Source organism: Pecten maximus, unplaced genomic scaffold (assembly GCF_902652985.1).
Source record: "Pecten maximus unplaced genomic scaffold, xPecMax1.1, whole genome shotgun sequence".
Lineage (NCBI taxonomy): Eukaryota > Metazoa > Mollusca > Bivalvia > Pectinida > Pectinidae > Pecten > Pecten maximus.
The window spans coordinates 5,161-31,788 of NW_022982910.1; the positions used below are offsets into that span (position 1 = coordinate 5,161).

The following is a 26,628-nucleotide window of genomic DNA, read 5'->3' on the forward strand; positions in this document are numbered from 1 at the left end:
TTCTCAATTTACATAGATTAGTAAGGTGAAGGGGAGAATTGAGAAAAGATCGATCTGACATGGAACCTATCAAAATCATTCAATGTTAGGTGCCAAGATCCCTCTGGGATCTCTTGTTAGGTTACCTGAGACAAATGAAATTTTGCAGGAAGCTTCTATGGCCAAAAGTCAACCAAAATTGTGAATTATATGATCCCCACACCCCAGGGCAAATCTTCTCTACTCTCAGATATGGTTTGGAATCAAACACTCTTCATAGATGGAAGGGTCTTAAGGTTGGGGGTAGAGATCAGGCAGTCATCCTGCAGACAGTTCTAGTTTACCAGATATTTAGAATCTAATTTGCTTTGGCTTCTATTTTCCAGTACCACTGTCACTACATCGCTGTAAACCAACTTTAGAATATGGCTGCCAAGTACCAGTCGACCAAGGAAACTGCTAATTTTGCCCGAATTTGTAGACTGATGATTGATGTCGTCCCAGATGTCTTCAGAGAATTACTCCACTCTCGTCTGCCATCCTCAGGACTTGGCCCTGTTCTTGGGAACCAGAAGGGACAGATCTTCTCTTTGTTGAATAACCAGCAGAAGAAGATCCTGTTCCCCAAAGGTGGAGTGTTTGCAGGGTCATTGCAAGATTTAGATACATCTCTTATCTATATCCTGCTTAGGAACCTTGGAAACATTCCACCTCACAAGAACGGTTGGGGGAGAGTTCCAGATTTGGCAGACAGATCGCTTTCGGCCAACATTGACCGTCTGCGAGTTCAGCGTAATGAAGCTTACGCACATGCAAACACTGCCTCCATTTCTGATGGAGATTTCAAAATCAGATGGGCCGACATCAGGAAAAGTGTTGAAGACATAGAGAATACTGTATTGACAAGTATGGCATTTGTAGCAAAGGTGGACAGTATACTGTCCATGAGGATTGACCCACAGACAGAGCAAAATTTTATTGTTCTTGTACAGGAACTTGATGGTAAGCTGTGCATAGGGTTTACGGTAACTGGGATAAGTATTGTGATTCAGAATTAACATAGTGTATATTTAATAGGTATTAACTACAGAAGCCATTTGCTTATAATTAAACCCATTTTATAGAAGAACAAGAAGTGTAAAATCAGGGTTGAACATCCTGATATGAAGAGTCAGGGTATTTGACCAACAAAGGTAATCCAAAGAGGAATGCTTGGAGACTTATACAAAGTAATAAAGATCAAAAAATCCAGAGGCCTTCTACGTGAAGATGTGCAATTTTAAAATGTTGAAATGTTTATTTAAAGTTTAATACTGGATGACATCAGTGGTATTTTACCTGGTACATGTATGTACTTTATTACTCAGTCTGTGCAATCATTGTCTTTCCAGGGGAAATCGGTGACATCAAAGTCCAACAGGCCACGATTATTAAGACAGATGTGGAGGGTGTAAAGGGTAAGAAATGAAAAGGAGATCCAGTGGGGCCAAATGTGGTCAATTGGGCTATATTGATATAAACGACTTCTTCTCTGAAACCGAGCAATGGATATGGCTCATATTTGACAAGTGGCATCACTATTGGGGATTCAAAATTGTACAAATGGTGAGGCTGACCCCTGGGGGCCTGAGGGGCGGGGCCAAGAGGGGCCAAATTGACCGAAATTTCAAAAAGTTTCTTCTCTACTCTCAGATCTGGTAGAATCAAATACTTTTCATAGATCTATGGAAGGGTCTTAAGGTGCTTTACCAAAATTGTGAATTTCCAGGCCCTGTGGTCTCGCGTTTGGCCCATGGGAGGGGATAAACTTCATTATAGTTATAGGGAAATTACATTTTTGAATATCATTTCTTTTGTTTGTTTTGAAATTCATTCTAAATTTGTTAACATTATCAGCATGGGATGACTGCTCAATGGTATACACACTTTGGCCCTGACTGATCCCTTAGACTGATGGGTCAGGCCAAAAAGCGTCAATTAAATTGACTGAAATATTTCAAATCTCAGGTGACCGTTAAGTCCCATGGGCCTCTTGTTTAGACATGTGTTTATTTAAAGTTTAATACTGGATGACATCAATGGTATTTTACCTGGTACATGTATGTACTTTATTACTCAGTCTGTGCAATCATTGTCTTTCCAGGGGAAATCGGTGACATCAAAGTCCAACAGGACACTATGAAGACATATGTGGAGGGTGTAAAGGGTGAGATATAAAAGGAGATCCATTACACAGTCAGAGTTTTTTGATGTTTTCAGTGGAATCAATAATTTCCAAGTTTTTACCTGAGAAGGTCCTTAGCTTACTCCCCTTAGGATAGGTAAGTTTATATTGTTGTGTTGCATCTATCCATCTTATTATTCAGTGTCAACATTTCCTTTTTAGCTCACCTGCCCGAAGGGCAAGTGAGCTTATGCCGTGGCGCGGCGTCCGTCGTCCGTCCGGCGTCAACTTTTCCATTCAAGCAACTTCTTCTCAATAACCAAAAGGCCCAGAGACCTAATATTGGGCCTGAAGCATGCTGGGGTGAAGGACTACCAAGTTTGTTCAAATGAATAATGACCTTGACCTTCATTCAAGGTCACAGGGGTCAAAAAGGCTAAAATCTTTAAACGACTTCTTCTTAATAGCCAAAAGACCCAGGGACTTGATATTAGGTCTGTAGCATGCTGGGGTAAAGGGCTACCAAGTTTGTTCAAATGAATGACTTTGACCTTCATTCAAGGTCACAGGGGTCAAAAAGGCTAAAATCTTTAAACGAATTCTTCTTAATAACCAAGAGTCCCAGGGAGTTGATATTGGGTCTGTAGCATGCTGGGGAAAAGGACAACCAAGTTTGTTCAAATGAATGACTTTGACCTTCATTCAAGGTCACAGGGGTCAAAAAGGCTAAAATCTTTAAACGACTTCTTCTCAATAACCAAGAGTCCCAGGGAGTTGATATTGGGTCTGTAGCATGCTAGGGTAAAGGGCTACCAAGTTTGTTCAAATGAATGACCTTGACCTTCAATCAAGGTCACAGGAGTCAAAAAGGATTAAATCTTTAAACGACTTCTTCTCAATAACTGACAGTCCCAGAGACCTAATATTTGGCCTGTAGCATGGTGGGGTGAAGGGCTACCAAGTTTGTTCAAATGAATGACCTTGACCTTCATTCAAGGTCATAGGAGTCAAAAAGGCTAAAATCTTAAAGCAACTTCTTCTCAATAACCAAGAGTCCCAGGGAGTTGATATTGTGTCTGTAGTATGCTGGGGTAAAGGGCTACTAAGTTTGTTCAAATGAATGACTTTGACCTTCATTCAAGGTCACAGGGGTCAAAAAGGCTAAAATTTTTAAACGACTTCCTCTCAATAACCAAGAGTCCCAGGGAGTTGATATTGGGTCTGTAGCATGCTGGGGTAAAGGGCTACCAATTTACTTCAAATGAATGACCTTGACCTTCATTCAAGGTCAAAGGAGTCAAAAAGGCTAAAATCTTTAAAAGACTTCTTCTCAATAACCAAGAGTCCCAGGGAGTCGATATTGGGTCTGTAGCATGCTGGGGTAAAGGGCTACTAAGTTTGTTCAAATGAATGACCTTGACCTTCATTCAAGGTCACAGGAGTCAAAAAGGCTAAAATCTTTAAACAACTTCTTCTCAATAACCAAGAGTCCCAGATACCTAATATTTGGCCTGTAGCATGGTGGGTTGAAGGGTTACCAGGTTTGTTTAAATTAATGACCTTGACCTTCATTCAAGGTCACTAGAGTCAAAAAGGCTTACATTTTTAAACGACTTCTTCTCAATAACCAAGAGTCCCAGGGAGTTGATATTGGGTCTGTAGCATGCTGCGGTAAAGGGCTACCAAGTTTGTTCAATTGAATTACCTTGATCTTCATTCAAGGTCACAGGAGTCAAAAAGGCTAGAATCTTTAAACGACTTCTTCTCAATAACCAAGAGTCCCATGGAGTTAATATTGGGTCTGTAGCATGCTGGGGTGAAGGGCTACCAAGTTTTTTCAAATGAATGACCCTGACTCACATTCAAGGTCACGTCGATCAAGTATGCTTAAATCTTTAAATGACTTTTAGTGAAAAGCCAAAGTGCAGAGAGACATTATATTGGTCCTGTAGCATGCTTTCAAATAACTGCAGGATCCATATATGAAAAGATCACTGCATTGCAGGTGAGCGATTTGGGCCCATTGGGCCCTTGTTAGGGTGTTGACTTTTGATCAGAAAAACAAAATGGCTGACAGACGGCCATCTTGGATTTTGAGAATTGAAGATTGTTATTGTTTCTCGAAAAGTACTGGAGGGGTATTCCTCAAGCTTCATGTGTAGGTTCCCGTTGTTATCTTTTTGTGCTATTTGAACTTAGATTTTTGAGCCGAGAAAATGGCCAGTTCTTTCACTCACCTGTCCCAATGTGTTACCATACAGTTCTTTGACTCACCTGTCCCAATGTGTTACTGTTCAGTTCTTTGACTCACCTGTCCCAATGTGTTACCATTCATTTCTTTGACTCACCTGTCCCAATGTGTTACCACTCAGTTCTTTGACTCACCTGTCCCAATGTGTTACTGTTCAGTTCTTTGACTCACCTGTCCCAATGTGTTACCGTACAGTTCTTTGACTCACCTGTCCCAATGTGTTACCATGCTGTTCTTTGACTCACCTGTCCCAATGTGTTACCATGCCGTTCGTTGACTCACCTGTCCCAATGTGTTACCACTCAGTTCGTTGACTCACCTGTCCCAATGTGTTACTGTTCAGTTCTTTGACTCACCTGTCCCAATGTGTTACCATTCATTTCTTTGACTCACCTGTCCCAATGTGTTACCACTCAGTTCTTTGACTCACCTGTCCCAATGTGTTACTGTTCAGTTCTTTGACTCACCTGTCCCAATGTGTTACCGTACAGTTCTTTGACTCACCTGTCCCAATGTGTTACCATGCTGTTCTTTGACTCACCTGTCCCAATGTGTTACCATGCCGTTCGTTGACTCACCTGTCCCAATGTGTTACCACTCAGTTCGTTGACTCACCTGTCCCAATGTGTTACTGTTCAGTTCTTTGACTCACCTGTCCCAATGTGTTACCATTCATTTCTTTGACTCACCTGTCCCAATGTGTTACCACTCAGTTCTTTGACTCACCTGTCCCAATGTGTTACTGTTCAGTTCTTTGACTCACCTGTCCCAATGTGTTACCGTACAGTTCTTTGACTCACCTGTCCCAATGTGTTACCATGCTGTTCTTTGACTCACCTGTCCCAATGTGTTACCATGCCGTTCGTTGACTCACCTGTCCCAATGTGTTACCACTCAGTTCGTTGACTCACCTGTCCCAATGTGTTACCGTACAGTTTCTTGACTCACCTGTCCCAATCTATTACTACTCAGTTCTTTGACTCACATGTCCCGATGTGTTACCACTCAGTTCGTTGACTCACCTGTCCCAATGTGTAACCATACAGTTTCTTGACTCACCTGTTCCAATATATTACCACTCAGTTCGTTGACTCACCTGTCCTAATGTGTTACCACTCAGTTCTTTGACTCACCTGTCCCAATATATTACCACTCAGTTCGTTGACTCACCTGTCCCAATGTGTTACCGTACAGTTTCTTGACTCACCTGTCCCAATCTATTACCACTCAGTTCTTTGACTCACCTGTCCCAATGTGTTACCACTCAGTTTGTTGACTCACCTGTCCCAATGTGTCACCACTCAGTTCTTTGACTCACCTGTTCCAATGTGTTACCGCTCAGTTCTTTGACTCACCTGTCCCAATGTGTTACCACTCAGTTCTTTGACTCACCTGTCCCAATGTGTAACCATACAGTTTCTTGACTCACCTGTCCCAATATATTACCACTCAGTTCGTTGACTCACCTGTCCTAATGTGTTACCACTCAGTTCTTTGACTCACCTGTCCCAATATATTACCACTCAGTTCGTTGACTCACCTGTCCCAATGTGTAACCATTCAGTTCTTTGACTCACCTGTCCCAATGTGTTACCATTCAGTTCTTTGATTCACCTGTCCCAATGTGTTAACATACGGTTCTTTGGCTCACCTGTCACTATGTGTTTCTACTCAATTCTTTGACTCACCTGTCCCAATGTTTTACCATACAGAACTTTGACTCGCCTGTCGCAATGTGCTACCGTTTAATTCTTTGACTCACCTGTCCCAATGTGTTGGCCAAAATATTGATAAGACAACATTAAATAACAGAGGCCTGTGATCTTATTACTGGTCTCTGATGAACTTGTTTTAGTTGACATTAATGTATAAAGAGGATCACTGGACAGCAGGTGAGGGATTCGGACCCATTGGACCTTGTTTGACTCACCTGCCCCAATGTGTTCCCACTCAGATCTTTTCCAACTGACTTGTCTGTCAATACAACAGCAATTTAGGGCAGAGGAGAGAAAATATCAAATTTGGAACTGATAAATATTGTCTTATTGAAGGCACCCAGGATGTTGTGTATAGATATGAGTGTATATATAATAGATATATGATGCTTCACATCATCAGGTTCCATATTATCCACAATGACATACACGCATATTGTTTGTCTATTCAGGGGCAGTCAGTGATGTCACAGCCCTACATAACACGACGACAAGAGATGTGGGTGAAATAAAAGGTATGATATAATAAAAAAAATAAAGGATCATGATATTTCCTTCCTCGCCCATCTGTAAATATGTCTATTTATAGCTCTTTCTTGAGAAGTATTCAAAGTGTCAAACAGACTGTAATCTTTAATTGACTTCTCAATAACCAAGAAGCCCATGGAATTGATATTGGGTCAGTGGCATGCTGGGTTGAAAGGCTCCCATGTTTGTTCAAAGGAATGACCTTGACTTCAAGGTCACATGGGTCAAATAGGCTAAAATCTTTAAAAAACTTCTTAATAATGAAGATGCCATGGGTCGGATATCGGTCTGTAGCATGTTTGGGTGAAGGACTAGAAAATTTGTTCAAATGAATGACCTAGACCATGGTTTAATTTTGAAAAAGGTAAATTGGCCAAAATATTTATAAGACACTTTTTCAAATAACCGAGAGGCCCTGAGATCTTATTACTGGTCTTTGATACACTCGTTTTAGTTTACATTAATGTATAAAGGGGATCACTGGACAGCAGGTGAGGGATTCGGGCCCATTGGGCCTTGTTTGACTCGCCTGCCCCAATGTGTTCCCACTCAGATCTTTTCCAACTGACTTGTCTGTCAATACAACAGCATATTTAAGGCAGAGGACAGCAATGTCAAATTTTGAACTGTTGAAGATTGTATGATTGAAGGACCCAGGATGTTGTGTATAGATATGAGTGTATTTATAATAGATATATGATGCTTCACATCATCAACTTCCATATTATCCACAATGATATACAAGCATATTGTTTGTCTTTTCAGGGGCAGTCAGTGATGTCACAGCCCGACTTGACATGACGGTGGTTGAAATAAAAGGTATGATATGATTAAAGAAATAATCATGCTACATATTTCCTTCCTCGCCCATCTGTAAATATGTCTATTTTTAGCTCTTTCTTGAGAAGTATTCAAACAATATTTGGCATGCTGCATGATAATGTTCCCCTCATTAGCTTAAGTTAATTTAATTTTGAGTCTGACCCAGGGAGCAAAATGGATAACATTCAGTCATTTTGGATTCTGACCATTGAAGTTTGTAGATTATCTTTATCTTTTGGGGTACCCGGGGGAAGACCCACATGTTGTTATTTTTCAGCCTCGTAAAAACTTTGACATGGCTGCCACAGAGGCCATTTTGTAACAAGATTGCGCTATCATGGTTTTCCTGAAAAACAACTATTTTAAACTTCTTCTCAAATTCCTTTAGGATTCAGCTCTAACTTACCAGAACTGATCCTGAGATGGTCTTGATCAAGTGTTATTTTTCAGGTTGATCCAAATTTTAAGATGCCCACCATGGCCAACAGTGCCACTTAACCTGCTACAGAGAATGCATACTACAATAGTATAAGGGTCTTTAATTTAGAGTCAGATGACCGTTAAGGCCCTTGGGCCTCTTGTAATAGCTATATGATGCTTCACATCATCAACTTCCATATTATCCACAATGATATACACGCATATTGTTTGTCTTTTCAGGGGCAGTCAGTGATGTCACAGCCCGACATGACACGACTGCTAGAGATGTGGATGACATAAAAGGTATGATATAATTAAAAAGATAAAGGATCATGATATTTCCTTCCTCGCCCATCTGTAAATATGCCTATTTATAGCTCTTTCTTTACAAATATTTGAAGGTTATTTTTATGCTTTATAGGAAGGTTCCCCTAAATAGCATGGGTCAAAAGTCTTAAAATCATTAAACAACATTTTCTCTGTAATCAAGAGACAGAGAGCCATGATATTGGGCCAGTAGCATGCTAGGATGAATGGCCACTAAATGTGTTCAATTGAATGACATTGATGTACTTTCGAGGTCACAGAGGTCAATTGTGTTAAAGTATTTTCAACAACTTCTCAATAACCATGAGGCCAAGGGGTCATCATGATACTTGGACAGTGGCATGCTTTGATAACGGACTGTAAAGTTCATTCATTTAAAAGACCTTGACTAACCTTCAAGGTCACACTGGTAAAATATGTTAAATTCTCAGGTCAGTCTGTACAATGACATATGTTTGTATTTATAGCGGAAGTCAGTCTGTACAATGACATATGTTCGTATTTATAGCAGAAGTCAGTCTGTACAATGACATATGTTTGTATTTATAGCGGAAGTCAGTCTGTACAGTGACATATGTTTGTATTTATAGCAGAAGTCAGTCTGTACAATGACATATGTTTGTACTTATAGCAGAAGTCAGTCCGTACAATGACATGTGTTTGTATTATAGCAGAAGTCAGTCTGTACAATGACATATGTTTGTATTTATAGCGGAAGTCAGTCTGTACAATGAAATGTGTTTGTATTTATAGCGGAAGTCAGTCTGTACAATGACATCTGTTTGTATTTATAGCCGAAGTCAGTCTGTACAATGACATATGTTTGTATTTATAGCGGAAGTCAGTCTGTACAATGACACATGTTTGTATTTATAGCAGAAGTCAGTCTGTACAATGATATATGTTTGTATTTATAGCGGAAGTCAGTCTGTACAATGACATATGTTTGTATTTATAGCAGAAGTCAGTCTGTACAATGACACATGTTTGTATTTATAGCAGAAGTCAGTCTGTACAATGACATATGTTTGTATTTATAGCGGAAGTCAGTCTGTACAATGACATATGTTTGTATTTATAGCAGAAGTCAGTCTGTACAATGACATATGTTTGTATTTATAGCGGAAGTCAGTCTGTACAGTGACATATGTTTGTATTTATAGCAGAAGTCAGTCTGTACAATGACATATGTTTGTACTTATAGCAGAAGTCAGTCCGTACAATGACATGTGTTTGTATTATAGCAGAAGTCAGTCTGTACAATGACATATGTTTGTATTTATAGCGGAAGTCAGTCTGTACAATGAAATGTGTTTGTATTTATAGCGGAAGTCAGTCTGTACAATGACATATGTTTGTATTTATAGCCGAAGTCAGTCTGTACAATGACATATGTTTGTATTTATAGCGGAAGTCAGTCTGTACAATGACACATGTTTGTATTTATAGCAGAAGTCAGTCTGTACAATGACACATGTTTGTATTTATAGCAGAAGTCAGTCTGTACAATGACACATGTTTGTATTTATAGCAGAAGTCAGTCTGTACAATGACACATGTTTGTATTTATAGCAGAAGTCAGTCTGTACAATGACATATGTTTGTATTTATAGCAGAAGTCAGTCTGTACAATGACATATGTTTGTATTTATAGCGGAAGTCAGTCTGTACAATGACATATGTTTGTATTTATAGCGGAAGTCAGTCTGTACAATGACATATGTTTGTATTTATAGCGGAAGTCAGTCTGTACAATGACATATGTTTGTATTTATAGCGGAAGTCAGTCTGTACAATGACATATGTTTGTATTGATAGCGGAAGTCAGTCTGTACAATGACATATGTTTGTATTTATAGCAGAAGTCAGTCTGTACAATGACATATGTTTGTATTTATAGCAGAAGTCAGTCTGTACAATGACATATGTTTGTATTTATAGCGGAAGTCAGTCTGTACAATGACATATGTTTGTATTTATAGCGGAAGTCAGTCTACAATGACATATGTTTGTATTTATAGCAGAAGTCAGTCTGTACAATGACATATGTTTGTATTTATAGCAGAAGTCAGTCTGTACAATGACATATGTTTGTATTTATAGCGGAAGTCAGTCTGTACAATGACATATGTTTGTATTTATAGCGGAAGTCAGTCTACAATGACATATGTTTGTATTTATAGCGGGAGTCAGTCTGTACAATGACATACATTGCATGTTTGTATTTATAGCAGAAGTCAGTCTGTACAATGACACATGTTTGTATTTATAGCAGAAGTCAGTCTGTACAATGACATATGTTTGTATTTATAGCGGAAGTCAGTCTGTACAATGACATATGTTTGTATTTATAGCGGGAGTCAGTCTGTACAATGACATATGTTTGTATTTATAGTTGAAGTCAGTGACGTGAAGGACAGACAAGACACCATAACAAAAGATGTGGATACCTTAAAGGGTAAGATATGTTTGATGTAGATACAAAAATTATATAAATGGAGGGTCCGGCAAGTCCAGTAATTTGGAAAAGATATATTTGCTTGATGGTCATGAAAAGATGAATGCCAAAGATTATGTTTACACCCAAAAGGACTTATTCATTGAATCATCACATTGGAAATGGTAGAATTATGCTTTATATAGATATAGTAAATAAATACACCGATACTTAAAATAATAAGGCACCCACGAACACTAACCCTGTAAAAATAAAGTCCAATAACTTTTTAGGCAACCATCATGTGATAGTGGGCTATTAAAATTGTCCTATATCTGTGGTCCATGGTCCATCGTCTATAAACAATCATCGTTATCACTATTTTTAGGTCCTCTGACCCAATGGCGTGGTCAGGATGACCTATAGTCATTGTAATATGTACATCATCCGTCGTATGTAATCTTTTCACATTTCAAACTTCTTCTCAAGTTTCACCATTGGGTCTGATCTCTAACTTGCTTGAAATGATACTGAGATGGTCTTTACCAAGTGTTGTTATTTTCTTAGGTCAGTCTGAAATCCAAAATGGCCACACTGGCAGCCATCTTGAAAAACACATTTTAAACTTCTGCTTCATTTACACTGGAACCATTGAGCTGAAAATTGGTAGGAATGTTAAAGAAGTAGAGCCGATAAAGTGCTATTATTTTTCGACCTCGTAAAATCTTTGACATGGCAGTCATTACGGCCATTTTGTTACATGATTGCGCAATCATCAATTTCTGAACAACACCTAGCTATTTCAAACTTCTTAAGTTCCACCAGTGGGATTCAACTCAAACTTGGCTACAATGATCCTGAGATGGTCCTGTACAAGTATTTGTTATTTTTCGGGTTGGTCTGAATTTCAAGATGGCTGCTATGGCCAACAGTGCCACTTTACTGGCTACCGAGTATGTATGCTACAACAGGGTAAGGGACTTTTAGAGTCCTATGACCCATCGGCCTCTGGTTTGAGAAGTATAAAGGTGGGATAAGATAAAGGTTATATTAAACACAATATGATATTAATGAGTGTGATGTTTCGATGACTTAACTGTCACCTTTATCAGACTAATGACCAATGTCCGAGACACTACATATGTCATTACCCACCTGGAGAAAATGTTCCAGAGTACAGGAAAGATATTTTTCAAACTTCACAAAACAAAATAGCCTACAGGTGGCCATCTTGGATTTTGTCAATTGAAGTTTGTTATCGCTACTTCTTAAAAGTACTGGATGGATATTTATCAAGGTATACATGTAGCTCTCCTTGGTCTTTACCTGTGCCTTTTTTGATTTTGAGTCTGATTTTGGGAAAATGGACGCCATCTTGGATTTTGATGGTCTAATTTTATTATTTCCGTATTTGTGAGAAAGTTCTTCATAGACCTTTCTTAGATTTCATAGTAAAGTATTCGTTAACATCAGATTATTAAGAGGGAAACAGAAAAGAAGGAAAAAGTTGAGAAAAGGTCTATCATACAACAAATACATATCATTCAATGGTGGGTGCCAAGATTCTTTTGGGATCTTTTGTTATATCAAAGAAAATTTTAATGGACTAAATGTATTTGTTTCATCAACATTTCGTTGCTCAATTCTAATTCATAGGCATTATTTGTGATATATTTAATCAGAGAGATCGTTTTATTTTACAGAAAGGAATTCCAAGCTGACGGCCATGATTGGTGAGTTTATTGCATTTTTTTGGTCAAATGAAATAAAGTATTTCAAACTGCTGTATGTTTTTAGTAGCGATAACTTTTTAGCCCACTATCCTCAGATGGTGGTGGGCTATTCAAATCATCCTACGCCTGTGGTCCATCGTCTGTAATCAATCGTTGTCATCACTATTTCTTGAAAATGCTTGGTTGGATATTTCTCAAACTTCACATGTAGGTTTCACTCAGTCGCTTGTTGTACCAATTCAACTTTGAAACTGATCAGGGGAAAAATGGCTAACAGGCCGCCATCTTGGATTTTGATGGCCAAAGTGTTAAATTTGTGTGTGATTCTGAAAAAAGCTCTTAGATCTATGTTTGAGATTTCATGTTAAGGTTATTGATGTCATTAGATCATAAAGAAAAGAGAAAAGATGGGAAAAGTAGAGAAAAGATCTGTTTTACATAGACTTAATAGAGATCATTCAATTGTTGGTGTCAAGATCCTTCTAGGATCTCCTGTTTTATTAAGCAAAATTTTTCACAGACAATGTTTTTGTGTTTCAAAAACATTTTCTCGCTCAGCTCTAATTCATATTCATTATTTGTGATATATTTAATAAAAGATATCCTCTTGTGTTACAGAAAGGGATCCTAAGTTGGCAGCCATGATTGGTGAGTTTGCTGAACGAGGTTGAATGTGAAGATATATTCTTGTTGCAAGAGAGATCCAGCGTGCCAGTCATATTGACCAACTTATTCAGGGACAGTAACATGTGAAACAAGTCAAAACATTGATATTTACAAGACCACACACCATACAGGTTTGGTATATAAAATTAATCATTAATGTAGTCATCCACCAAAGGTCAAGGTCAGGTGTTGCTTGATCTTTAATATGGTTGATTATACAGTAACTAAATTAATATCAAGTATTCATGACAGAGAAACCTGTATTTCCTGTCAAATCAGAGAGATAAATAAGGTATATAGATCGTCTCCATCTCTCAGTCCTTAACTCTTATCTCAGTGCTTCGGATAGATTTCCTGTCACAAGGTTGAAGGTCAAGAACACTGTTACTACATGCAGAAAATCAGTTTGACCAGAACATCTTGAGTACTGTAATTTCATTTACAATGTTACACCCAGGTTAAGTTCGGGTTTAGAGGAACACATGTATAGTAGTGGGTATGAAAATGTCTGCGAATGACAAAGTCGCTGGGTTTGTTCTTTAACATATTTTTAGGTCACCTGAGACAAAGTCTCAAGTGACCTATTCTTGTCATTTACATTTTCAACTTCTTCTCCAAAACCACTGAACTAAATTCAATGAAATTTGGCAGGAAGCTTCTATGGCTAAAGGTCAACCAAACTTGTGAATTATATGGTCCCCATCCCCCAGGGGCCTGAGGGGCAGGGCCAAAAAGGGTCAAATTGACTAAAACTTCAAAAATCTTTTTTCTCTACTCTCAGGTAAGGTGGAATCAAACACTCTTCATAGATGAAAGGGTCTTAAGGTGCTTTAACAAAAGTGTGAATTTCATGACCCTGGGGTCTCATCTTTGCCCCTGGGGAGTGGGTAAACTTTACTATAGTTTATATAGGGAAATCACATTTTTGACTATTATTTGTTGGATTTGTGTTGGAATTCATTCTAACTTGGTTCAAATTATCAGCATAGAATGACAGTTTGATGGTATGTACATGTTGGCCCTGGTTGACCCCCAGGGGCTGGTGGGCGGGGCCAAAAAGGGTCAAATTGACTGAAAGTTCAAAAATCTTCTTCTCTACTCTCAGATATGGCAGAATCAAATACTCTTCATAGATGGAAGGGTCTTAAGGTGCTTTACCAAAATTGTGAATTTCATGACCCTGGGGTCTCATGTTTCCCCCATGGGATGGGATAAACTTTACTATAGGTGTAGGGAAATCACATTTTTGACTATCATTTGTTTTATTAGCCCACCATCATCAGATGGTGGGCTATTCAAATCGCCCTGCGTCCGTGGTCCGTCGTCCGTCCCTCCGTCCCTCCGTCCCTTCGTCCGTCCGTCCGTCCGTCCGTAAACAATTCTTGTTATCGCTATTTCTCAGAAAATACTAAAGGGATCTTTCTCAAATTTCATATGTAGGTTTCCCTTGGTGCCTAGTTATGCATATCGCATTTTGAGACCTATCGGAAAACAACATGGCCGACAGGCAGCCATCTTGGATTTTGACAATTGAAGTTTGTTATCGCTATTTCTCAGAAAGTACTGAAGGGATCTTTCTCAAATTTCATATGTAGATTCCCCTTGGTGCCTAGTTATGTATAATGCATTTTGAGACCTATCGGAAAACAACATGGCCGACAGGCAGCCATCTTGGATTTTGACAATTGAAGTTTGTTATCGCTATTTCTCAGAAAGTACTGAAGGGATCTTTCTCAAATTTCATATGTAGATTCCCCTTGGTGCCTAGTTATGCATATTGCATTTTGAGACCTATCGGAAAACAACATGGCCGACAGGCAGCTTTCTTGGATTTTGATAATTGAAGTTTGTTATCGCTATTTCTCAGAAAGTACTGAAGGGATCTTTCTCAAATTTCATATGTTGGTTCCCCTTGGTGCCTAGTTATGCATAATGCATTTTGAGACCAATCAAAAAACAACATGGCCGACAGGCAGCCATCTTGGATTTTGACAATTAAAGTTTGTTATAGCTATTTCTCAGAAAGTACTGAAGGGATCTTTCTCAAACTTTTTTGTAAGTTCCCCTCGGTCTGTTGTTCTGCATATTGCATCTTTGGACCAATAGGAAAACAACATGGCCGACTGGCAGCCATCTTGGATTTTGACAATTGAAGTTTGTTATAGCTATTTATCAGAAATTGCTGAAGGGATCTTTCTGAAATTTCATTTGTATGTTGCCCTCTGTGCCTAGTTATGCATATTGGATTTTGAGACCAGTCAGAAAACAACCTGGCTGACAAGCAGCCATCTTGGATTTTGACAATTGAAGTTTGTTATCGCTATTTTACAGAAGGTACTGAAGGGATCTTTCTCAAATTTCATATGTAGGTTCCCCTTGGTCCCTGGTGTTGCATTTTGGGACCAATCCGAAAACAACATGGCCGACAGACAGCCATTAATGCTAAATCTTAAATTTTATATATAGGTTCCTCTTGTTTGAAAAGTACTAGAGGGCTGTTTCTGAATTTACACAGATTAGTAAGACTTAGAGGAAGGGAAAAGTAGAGAAAATATCAATCTGACATGGAACCTATAAAGATCATTCAATGGTGGGCGCCAAGATCCCTCTGGGATCTCTTGTTTGTTTGGAAATTCATTCTAAATTTGTTAACATTATCAGTATGGGATGACTGCTTAATGGTATGCACATATTGGCCCTGACTGATTCATTAGACTGATGGGTCAGGCCAAAAAGTGTCAATCAAATTTACTGAAATATTTCAAAAATCAGGTGACCGTTAAGGCCCATGGGCCTCTTGTTGGATCGAAGAGATTAAAACATTCTGAACACATAGAATCAAAAATTTCTTAATAAAGTCAAAATCTACATGTAAATCTCACTCAACATGCTCTTGCTATAGACCCACCCTCATTTACACAAATGGATCAAACTGATCAAATCAAAATACCAAATGTAAACATGATATTTCCAGTAAAAATAAATATTGTGTGCGTTAATGCAGGTATACTGTTACATCACCTTGAATAGAACAGAATATCAAAATTTATAATATATTCAACAAATTATTAAAACACAATAATCATAATTTGATCTTTAAATCATACTTACAACCACACTGGGAAATTTTATTTTTGTAAATATATGAATTAAATTAAAAATCAGTCTAATTAAGAGGGTGGACAAACGACTAGTTTTCTACAAAGGTCAATTAAAAATGGTCTGCCACACAAAGAAACATATTCTAAATACATACGAAAACAACTTTAACATCAAAGTCTGTTGTTATAAGAACTGTCACATGTCCAGTCTGTTGGTGACCACAACTTATACACACACATACATGTACATCACACAGACAAAGGAACATGCATGCTGATGAATTAATTGTTCGCACAGGTAAAAAGTAGTACAATAGTTTTACTCTATTATAATACCACGGACAGGTAAAATGTAGTTCAATAGTTTTACTATATTATAATACCACGGACAGGTAAAACGTAGTACGATAGTTTTACTCTATTTTAATACCACGGACAGGTAAAACATAGTACTGTACAATAGTTTTACTCTATTATACTGTAATACCACGGACAGGTAAAACGTAGTACGATTGTTTTACTCTATTATAATATCACGGACAGGTAAAACGTAGTACAATAGTTTTATTATAATACCACGGACAGGTAAAATGTAGTACAATAGTTTTACTCTATTATAATACCATGGACAGGTAAAACGTAGTACAATAGTTTTATTATATTATAATATCACGGACAGGTAAAATGTACGATTGTTTTACTCTTAGACTATTATAATACCACGGACACAACACAAACCATACAATGATTATTGAAACTTTTTACTACACACAAATGTACATATTACCTAATCTTGTTTTTACAAAATTTACTGTTCGCTACAGGGTACTTGTAATTGTTGGCTATTTGATAGAAATGTTTAATCTTAGTGTTCATTAATTTTTCCTGGTAGAAACAACAAGAGCTAAGATAGAGGGAGATAGACAAAGCTACCATTTTATTGCCACCAAAAGTTTCCATGAAGCTCAGAAAAAACTGAAGAACAGGATGGTTATAATCAAGGGAAACACAGGAGATGGGAAGTCGTCTATTGCCATGGAACTTCTCCGTTTCCTGTGCTGTGATGAGGAGGGCCAACAGAAACGATGTCTACAGCCACTGGAACTACACGACATCAAGGACGTGGATTTGGTGGCACCAAAGTCTGGATTAGTTATCTATTTCGATGATATTTTTGGCAAAAATGTTGTGTGTAAAGGAGATGTAGATGAATGGGAGAAAAGAGAAGAATGTATTCTTTCAAAACTGTGTGAAAGTGAGAACTCTGAGGGCAATATCCTTGTCATGACCATCCGTAGTGAAATTTTAAATTCTTTAGATAGTTCTTTTTCGAAAAAAATATTCACTGAAGAGAACATTGTTGATCTCAGTGAATACAAAGATGAAGAAGAAAAACGGAAATTATTAAGGTTGTATGAACCAAAAGTTAAATTTGATAAATGGACAGATAAGGAAGAGAAAGAGATCTTCAAGTCATGTCCTGACATTGGGTTTCCCCAATGTTGTAGATTATTCAGGGACACACCTACTTTGCAAGCAGAAAGGGTCAACTTCTTTAGAAGACCTTTTCATTTTGTGAAATCGTGTTTAGATAAATTAAAGGATGGAAAATTTTATGGGCTGCTGTATCTGTTCCTCAATGGAGGCAAAGTGATAGAAAATGATTTAGACCCTTCTAACGAAAATGTTGATAGAAAATTGTTAGAAGCAGCATTTGCTGTTGATGTATTCAAAGTTGATCCAACAGATGAACTTGTTTACAACAAGGGGAGGAAAGCTGAATTTGTGAAGGAGTTGTTAGAAAGATTGTTGGGTTCCCTGGTGAAAAAAGAGTCCACCCAAAAACAAGGCAGATTTTATCCTTGTTACAAATTCAGCCACGACTCCATTGAGGAAACAGTGGCACTTCTGTATGGAGAGAAAACTCCTATTGGCTACATACAGAATTGTCCCTGCAAGTTACTCAGTTATATAACTACAACAAAAAACACCCCAAACAGGATAGTTATATCATCTGATGATCAAACCAATGCCATGTATAAACGTATCGTCAAAGAGATGAAAGAGTGTAAATCTGTTGATCCTAAAAGGTACAGGTATTCTAGTGAGTGGAACTATTTAGTTACATTAGATGTATGGACAGATTGCCAGTTTCTACAGGGATTTGTCAGATACCTAAGTGGTCAGACAGGATTTGTCCGATGGCTAAGTGGTCAGAATGTTGACTACAGTTTATACCACGAGATAAAACATGACTTGTTTAATCAGGCATGCTCTACTGGTTCAGATGAATGTGCTTTGTTTCTCCTGTCTGAAGGTGTTAAACCTGACAAGGAGACACCATTTTGTGTGGTGAAGGGTGGGAGTGTACAACTACTAAATAAACTACTTAAGTGTAAAGTCATCACTCCTACAGCGAGGGCACGCAGGTCACGATCATCATATTATAGTAGAGATATCAATGTCCTACACGAGGCGTGTTTGTTTGAGAGAGAAGAGATGGTGACAACGTTGTGTGACACTTATCCACACTTGGTACATGAGACTGATGACGATAGACAAAGCACGCTCCATCTTGTGGCACTGACAGGAAACTGTGGTCTATTTCAGAGAGTGGAGAGATTGGTACTTAAATCATTGTGTAGGTATAAAGTTCAACATAAATGTGAGATAGAAGATGGTCGTGTGGTACATAGGAGTTGTGTGTGTGGAAGGTACATGTCACAGTTAGTGGACAAGTATGGGTATAAAATATTACATCGTAGTTGTAGAGAGGGACACAGGGAGCTTAGTTTATACCTGTGTCAGTCCTACCCAGCACTAGGCCTAACACTATTACATTGGAGTTGTAGTCATGGACGCAGGGAGCTTAGTTTAGAGCTGTGTAAGTTATACCCAGCACTAACTACAGCTGTAGATAAACGTGGGTATAATTGTCTACATCACATAGCCAGGGGGACATCGGATGTAGACATGTTCACTAAGTGTGAACGTCACGTAAAACAGTACGTAGAGAAAACAGGAGGTAAGTATGACATCACGACCATGCTTACTAGTGACGGGAAATCTGTTTTAGACCTGGCAAAGAAATGGACAGAGTGGAAGAAGTGGATGAGACAGTGGGGGGAGTTAGATAACAACCCTTTGTATGACCATCTTGTTCAATTATTTGCTAAATGAAATTAAATATTTCCATTAATTTATGTTTACTAAATTGTTTAACATGATGTAGAACTAAACAAAGGGAAAGTTTAGAAAAAGTTTTTATCCTCATCGCTGTTTGAATGAAGGTCAAGGTCATTTATTTGAACAAACTTTGTAGCACTTCACCCCAGCATGCTACAGCCCAATATCAAGTCCCTGGGCCTCTTGGTTATTGAGAAAAAGTTGTTTGAAGATTATAGCCTATTTGACCCATTTAACCTTGAATGAAGGTCAAGGTCATTTATTTGAACAAACTTGGTAGCCCTTCATCCCAGCATGCTACAGGCCCAATATCAAGTCCCTGGGCCTCTTGGTTATTGAGAAGAAGTCGTTTGAAGATTATAGCCTATTTGACCCATGTGACCTTGAATGAAGGTCAAGGTCAATTATTTGAACAAACTTGGTAGCACTTCACCCCAGTATGATACAGGCCCAATATGAAGTTCCTGGGCCTCTTGGTTATTGAGAAGAAGTTGTTTAAATGAAAAAGTTGACACCGAACGGCCGGACGCCCGGACGGACCACGGACCACGGACCACGGACGCAGGGCGATTTGAATAGCCCACCATCTGATGATGGTGGGCTAATAAAACAGTCATTGAATCTAAATTAGATTGATACAAGGATTCATCAAACATTAAAGGTGATATTAACTTCAGCCTCGGTAAATATCCCTTTTGCGGATTGATAAATCCTTGTATGAACCTAATGAAGAGTCGATAACTGTATACTATTACAGGGTATAATATATCTTTACATTGAGTAACAGATAATACTATTACAGGGTGTAATGATATCTTTACATGGAGTAACAGATAATACTATTACAGGGTGTAATAATATCTTTACATGGAGTAACATATAATACTATTACAGGATGTAATAATATCTTTACATGGAGTAACATATAATACTATTACAGGGTGTAATAATATCTTTACATGGAGTAACATATAATACTATTACAGGGTGTAATAATATCTTTACATGGAGTAACATATAATACTATTACAGGGTGTAATAATATCTTTACATGGAGTAACATATAATACTATTACAGGGTGTAATAATATCTTTACATGGAGTAACATATAATACTATTACAGGGTGTAATAATATCTTTACATTGAGTAACAGATAATACTATTACAGGGTATAATATATCTTTACATTGAGTAACAGATAATACTATTACAGGGTGTAATAATATCTTTTCATGGAGTAACATATAATACTATTACAGGGTGTAATATATCTTTACATGGAGTAACAGATAATACTATTACAGGGTGTAATAATATCTTTACATGGAGTAACATATAATAATATTACAGGGTGTAATAATATCTTTACATTGAGTAACAGATAATACTATTACAGGGTGTAATAATATCTTTACATGGAGTTACAGATAATACTATTACAGGGTGTAATAATATCTTTACATGGAGTAACATATAATACTATTACAGGGTGTAATAATTTCTTTACATGGAGTAACATATAATACTATTACAGGGTGTAATAATATCTTTACATGGAGTAACATATAATACTATTACAGGGTGTAATAATATCTTTACATTGAGTAACATATAATACTATTTCAGGGTGTAATAATATCTTTACATTGAGTAACAGATAATACTATTACAGGGTATAATATATCTTTACATGGAGTAACAGATAATACTATTACAGGGTGTAATAATATCTTTACATGGAGTAACATAAATTACTATTACAGGGTGTAATAATATCTTTACATTGAGTAACATATAATACTATTACAGGGTGTAATAATATCTTTACATGGAGTTACAGATAATACTATTACAGGGTGTAATAATATCTTTACATTGAGTAACATATAATACTATTACAGGGTGTAATAATATCTTTACATTGAGTAACAGATAATACTATTACAGGGTATAATATATCTTTACATTGAGTAACAGATAATACTATTACAGGGTGTAATAATATCTTTTCATGGAGTAACATATAATACTATTACAGGGTGTAATATATCTTAAAATGGAGTAACAGATAATACTATTGCAGGGTGTAATAATATCTTTACATGGAGTCACATATAATAATATTACAGGGTGTAATAATATCTTTACATTGAGTAACAGATAATAATATTACAGGGTGTAATAATATCTTTACATGGTGTTACAGATAATGCTATTACAGGGTGTAATAATATCTTTACATGGAGTAACATATAATACTATTACAGGGTGTAATAATATCTTTACATGGAGTAACATATAATACTATTACAGGGTGTAATAATATCTTTACATGGAGTAACATATAATACTATTACAGGGTGTAATAATATCTTTACATTGAGTAACATATAATACTATTTCAGGGTGTAATAATATCTTTACATTGAGTAACAGATAATACTATTACAGGGTGTAATAATATCTTTACATGGAGTTACAGATAATACTATTACAGGGTGTAATAATATCTTTACATTGAGTAACATATAATACTATTACAGGGTGTAATAATATCTTTACATGGAGTAACAGATAATACTATTACAGGGTGTAATAATATCTTTACATGGAGTTACAGATAATACTATTACAGGGTGTAATAATATCTTTACATGGAGTAACATATAATACTATTACAGGGTGTAATAATATCTTTACATGGAGTAACATATAATACTATTACAGGGTGTAATAATTTCTTTACATGGAGTAACATATAATACTATTACAGGGTGTAATAATATCTTTACATGGAGTAACATATAATACTATTACAGGGTGTAATAATATCTTTACATTGAGTAACATATAATACTATTTCAGGGTGTAATAATATCTTTACATTGAGTAACAGATAATACTATTACAGGGTATAATATATCTTTACATTGAGTAACAGATAATACTATTACAGGGTGTAATAATATCTTTACATGGAGTAACATAAATTACTATTACAGGGTGTAATAATATCTTTACATTGAGTAACATATAATACTATTACAGGGTGTAATAATATCTTTACATGGAGTTACAGATAATACTATTACAGGGTGTAATAATATCTTTACATTGAGTAACATATAATACTATTACAGGGTGTAATAATATCTTTACATTGAGTAACAGATAATACTATTACAGGGTATAATATATCTTTACATTGAGTAACAGATAATACTATTACAGGGTGTAATAATATCTTTTCATGGAGTAACATATAATACTATTACAGGGTGTAATATATCTTTACATGGAGTAACAGATAATACTATTGCAGGGTGTAATAATATCTTTACATGGAGTAACATATAATAATATTACAGGGTGTAATAATATCTTTACATTGAGTAACAGATAATAATATTACAGGGTGTAATAATATCTTTACATGGTGTTACAGATAATGCTATTACAGGGTGTAATAATATCTTTACATGGAGTAACATATAATACTATTACAGGGTGTAATAATATCTTTACATGGAGTAACATATAATACTATTACAGGGTGTAATAATATCTTTACATGGAGTAACATATAATACTATTACAGGGTGTAATAATATCTTTACATTGAGTAACATATAATACTATTTCAGGGTGTAATAATATCTTTACATTGAGTAACAGATAATACTATTACAGGGTGTAATAATATCTTTACATGGAGTTACAGATAATACTATTACAGGGTGTAATAATATCTTTACATTGAGTAACATATAATACTATTACAGGGTGTAATAATATCTTTACATGGAGTAACATATAATACTATTACAGGGTGTAATAATATCTTTACATGGAGTAACATATAATACTATTACAGGATGTAATAATATCTTTACATGGAGTAACATATAATACTATTACAGGGTGTAATAATATCTTTACATGGAGTAACATATAATACTATTACAGGGTGTAATAATATCTTTACATGGAGTAACATATAATACTATTACAGGGTGTAATAATATCTTTACATGGAGTAACATATAATACTATTACAGGGTGTAATAATATCTTTACATTGAGTAACAGATAATACTATTACAGGGTATAATATATCTTTACATTGAGTAACAGATAATACTATTACAGGGTGTAATAATATCTTTTCATGGAGTAACATATAATACTATTACAGGGTGTAATATATCTTTACATGGAGTAACAGATAATACTATTACAGGGTGTAATAATATCTTTACATGGAGTAACATATAATAATATTACAGGGTGTAATAATATCTTTACATTGAGTAACAGATAATACTATTACAGGGTGTAATAATATCTTTACATGGAGTTACAGATAATACTATTACAGGGTGTAATAATATCTTTACATGGAGTAACATATAATACTATTACAGGGTGTAATAATTTCTTTACATGGAGTAACATATAATACTATTACAGGGTGTAATAATATATTTACATGGAGTAACATATAATACTATTACAGGGTGTAATAATATCTTTACATTGAGTAACATATAATACTATTTCAGGGTGTAATAATATCTTTACATTGAGTAACAGATAATACTATTACAGGGTATAATATATCTTTACATTGAGTAACAGATAATACTATTACAGGGTGTAATAATATCTTTACATGGAGTAACATAAATTACTATTACAGGGTGTAATAATATCTTTACATTGAGTAACATATAATACTATTACAGGGTGTAATAATATCTTTACATGGAGTTACAGATAATACTATTACAGGGTGTAATAATATCTTTACATTGAGTAACATATAATACTATTACAGGGTGTAATAATATCTTTACATTGAGTAACAGATAATACTATTACAGGGTATAATATATCTTTACATTGAGTAACAGATAATACTATTACAGGGTGTAATAATATCTTTTCATGGAGTAACATATAATACTATTACAGGGTGTAATATATCTTTACATGGAGTAACAGATAATACTATTACAGGGTGTAATAATATCTTTACATGGAGTAACATATAATAATATTACAGGGTGTAATAATATCTTTACATTGAGTAACAGATAATACTATTACAGGGTGTAATAATATCTTTACATGGAGTTACAGATAATGCTATTACAGGGTGTAATAATATCTTTACATGGAGTAACATATAATACTATTACAGGGTGTAATAATATCTTTACATGGAGTAACATATAATACTATTACAGGGTGTAATAATATCTTTACATTGAGTAACATATAATACTATTTCAGGGTGTAATAATATCTTTACATTGAGTAACAGATAATACTATTACAGGGTATAATATATCTTTACATTGAGTAACAGATAATACTATTACAGGGTGTAATACTATCTTTACATGGAGTAACATAAATTACTATTACAGGGTGTAATAATATCTTTACATTGAGTAACATATAATACTATTACAGGGTGTAATAATATCTTTACATGGAGTTACAGATAATACTATTACAGGGTGTAATAATATCTTTACATTGAGTAACATATAATAATATTACAGGGTGTAATAATATCTTTACATGGAGTAACAGATAATACTATTACAGGGTGTAATAATATCTTTACATTGAGTAACAGATAATACTATTACAGGGTGTAATAATATCTTTACATGGAGTAACATAAATTACTATTACAGGGTGTAATAATATCTTTACATTGAGTAACATATAATACTAGTACAAGGTGTAATAAAATCTTTACATTGAGTAACAGATAATACTATTACAGGGTGTAATGATATCTTTACATGGAGTTACAGATAATACTATTACAGGGTGTAATAATATCTTTACATGGAGTAACATATAATACTATTACAGGGTGTAATAAATTCTTTACATTGAGTAACATATAATACTGTTACAGGGTGTAATAATATCTTTAGATGGAGTAACATATAATACTATTACAGGGTGTAATAATATCTTTACATGGAGTAACATATAATACTATTACAGGATGTAATAATATCTTTACATGGAGTAACATATAATACTATTACATGGTGTAATAATATCTTTACATGGAGTAACATATAATACTATTACAGGGTGTAATAATATCTTCACATGGAGTAACATATAATACTATTACAGGGTGTAATAATATCTTTACATGGAGTAACATATAATACTATTACAGGGTATAATATATCTTTACATTGAGTAACATATAATACTATTACATGGTGTAATAATATCTTTACATGGAGTAACATATAATACTATTACAGGGTGTAATAATATCTTTACATGGAGTAACATATAATACTATTACAGGGTGTAATAATATCTTTACATGGAGTAACATATAATACTATTACAGGGTGTAATAATATCTTTACATGGAGTAACATATAATACTATTACATGGTGTAATAATATCTTTACATGGAGTAACATATAATACTATTACAGGGTGTAATAATATCTTTACATGGAGTAACAGATAATACTATTACAGGGTGTAATAATATCTTTACATGGAGTAACATATAATACTATTACAGGGTATAATAATATCTTCACATGGAGTAACATATAATACTATTACAGGGTGTAATAATATCTTTACATGGAGTAACAGATAATACTATTACAGGGTATAATATATCTTTACATTGAGTAACAGATAATACTATTACAGGGTGTAATAATATCTTTACATGGAGTAACATATAATACTATTACAGGGTGTAATAATATCTTTACATGGAGTAATATATAATACTATTACAGGGTGTAATAATATCTTTACATGGAGTAACATATAATACTATTACAGGGTGTAATAATATCTTTACATTGAGTAACATATAATACTATTACAGGGTATAATATATCTTTACATTGAGTAACAGATAATACTATTACAGGGTGTAATAATATCTTTACATGGAGTTACATAAATTACTATTACAGGGTGTAATAATATCTTTACATTGAGTAACATATAATACTATTACAGGGTGTAATAATATCTTTACATTGAGTAACAGATAATACTATTACAGGGTGTAATAATATCTTTACATGGAGTTACAGATAATACTATTACAGGGTGTAATAATATCTTTACATTGAGTAACATATAATACTATTACAGGGTATAATATATCTTTACATTGAGTAACATATAATACTATTACAGGGTGTAATAATATCTTTACATGGAGTAACATATAATACTATTACAGGGTGTAATAATATCTTTACATGGAGTAAC

At 35.3% G+C, this 26,628-nt stretch overlaps 1 protein-coding gene across 1 annotated transcript; it reads left to right on the forward strand.

Annotated features, from left to right (window-relative positions):
• Positions 1-404: 404 nt before the first annotated feature.
• LOC117321127 lies at positions 405-19,338 on the forward strand. Its single transcript, XM_033875596.1, has 9 exons — positions 405-981; positions 1,371-1,436; positions 6,562-6,624; positions 7,403-7,456; positions 8,120-8,182; positions 10,602-10,664; positions 12,347-12,376; positions 12,995-13,024; positions 17,036-19,338. Exons 1-9 carry the CDS (start codon positions 405-407, stop codon positions 19,321-19,323), a joined length of 3,234 nt encoding a protein of 1,077 aa, XP_033731487.1. The 3' UTR covers positions 19,324-19,338.
• Positions 19,339-26,628: the final 7,290 nt, after the last annotated feature.

Coding starts and splice junctions, on each gene's coding strand:
- LOC117321127 (XM_033875596.1), top strand. CDS start 405: ATGGCTGCCAAGTACCAGTCGACCAAGGAAACTGCTAATTTTGCCCGA. Junction 8,183..10,601: donor AGATGTGGATGACATAAAAG/GTATGATATAAT, acceptor TTGTATTTATAG/TTGAAGTCAGTGACGTGAAG. Junction 10,665..12,346: donor AGATGTGGATACCTTAAAGG/GTAAGATATGTT, acceptor TTTATTTTACAG/AAAGGAATTCCAAGCTGACG.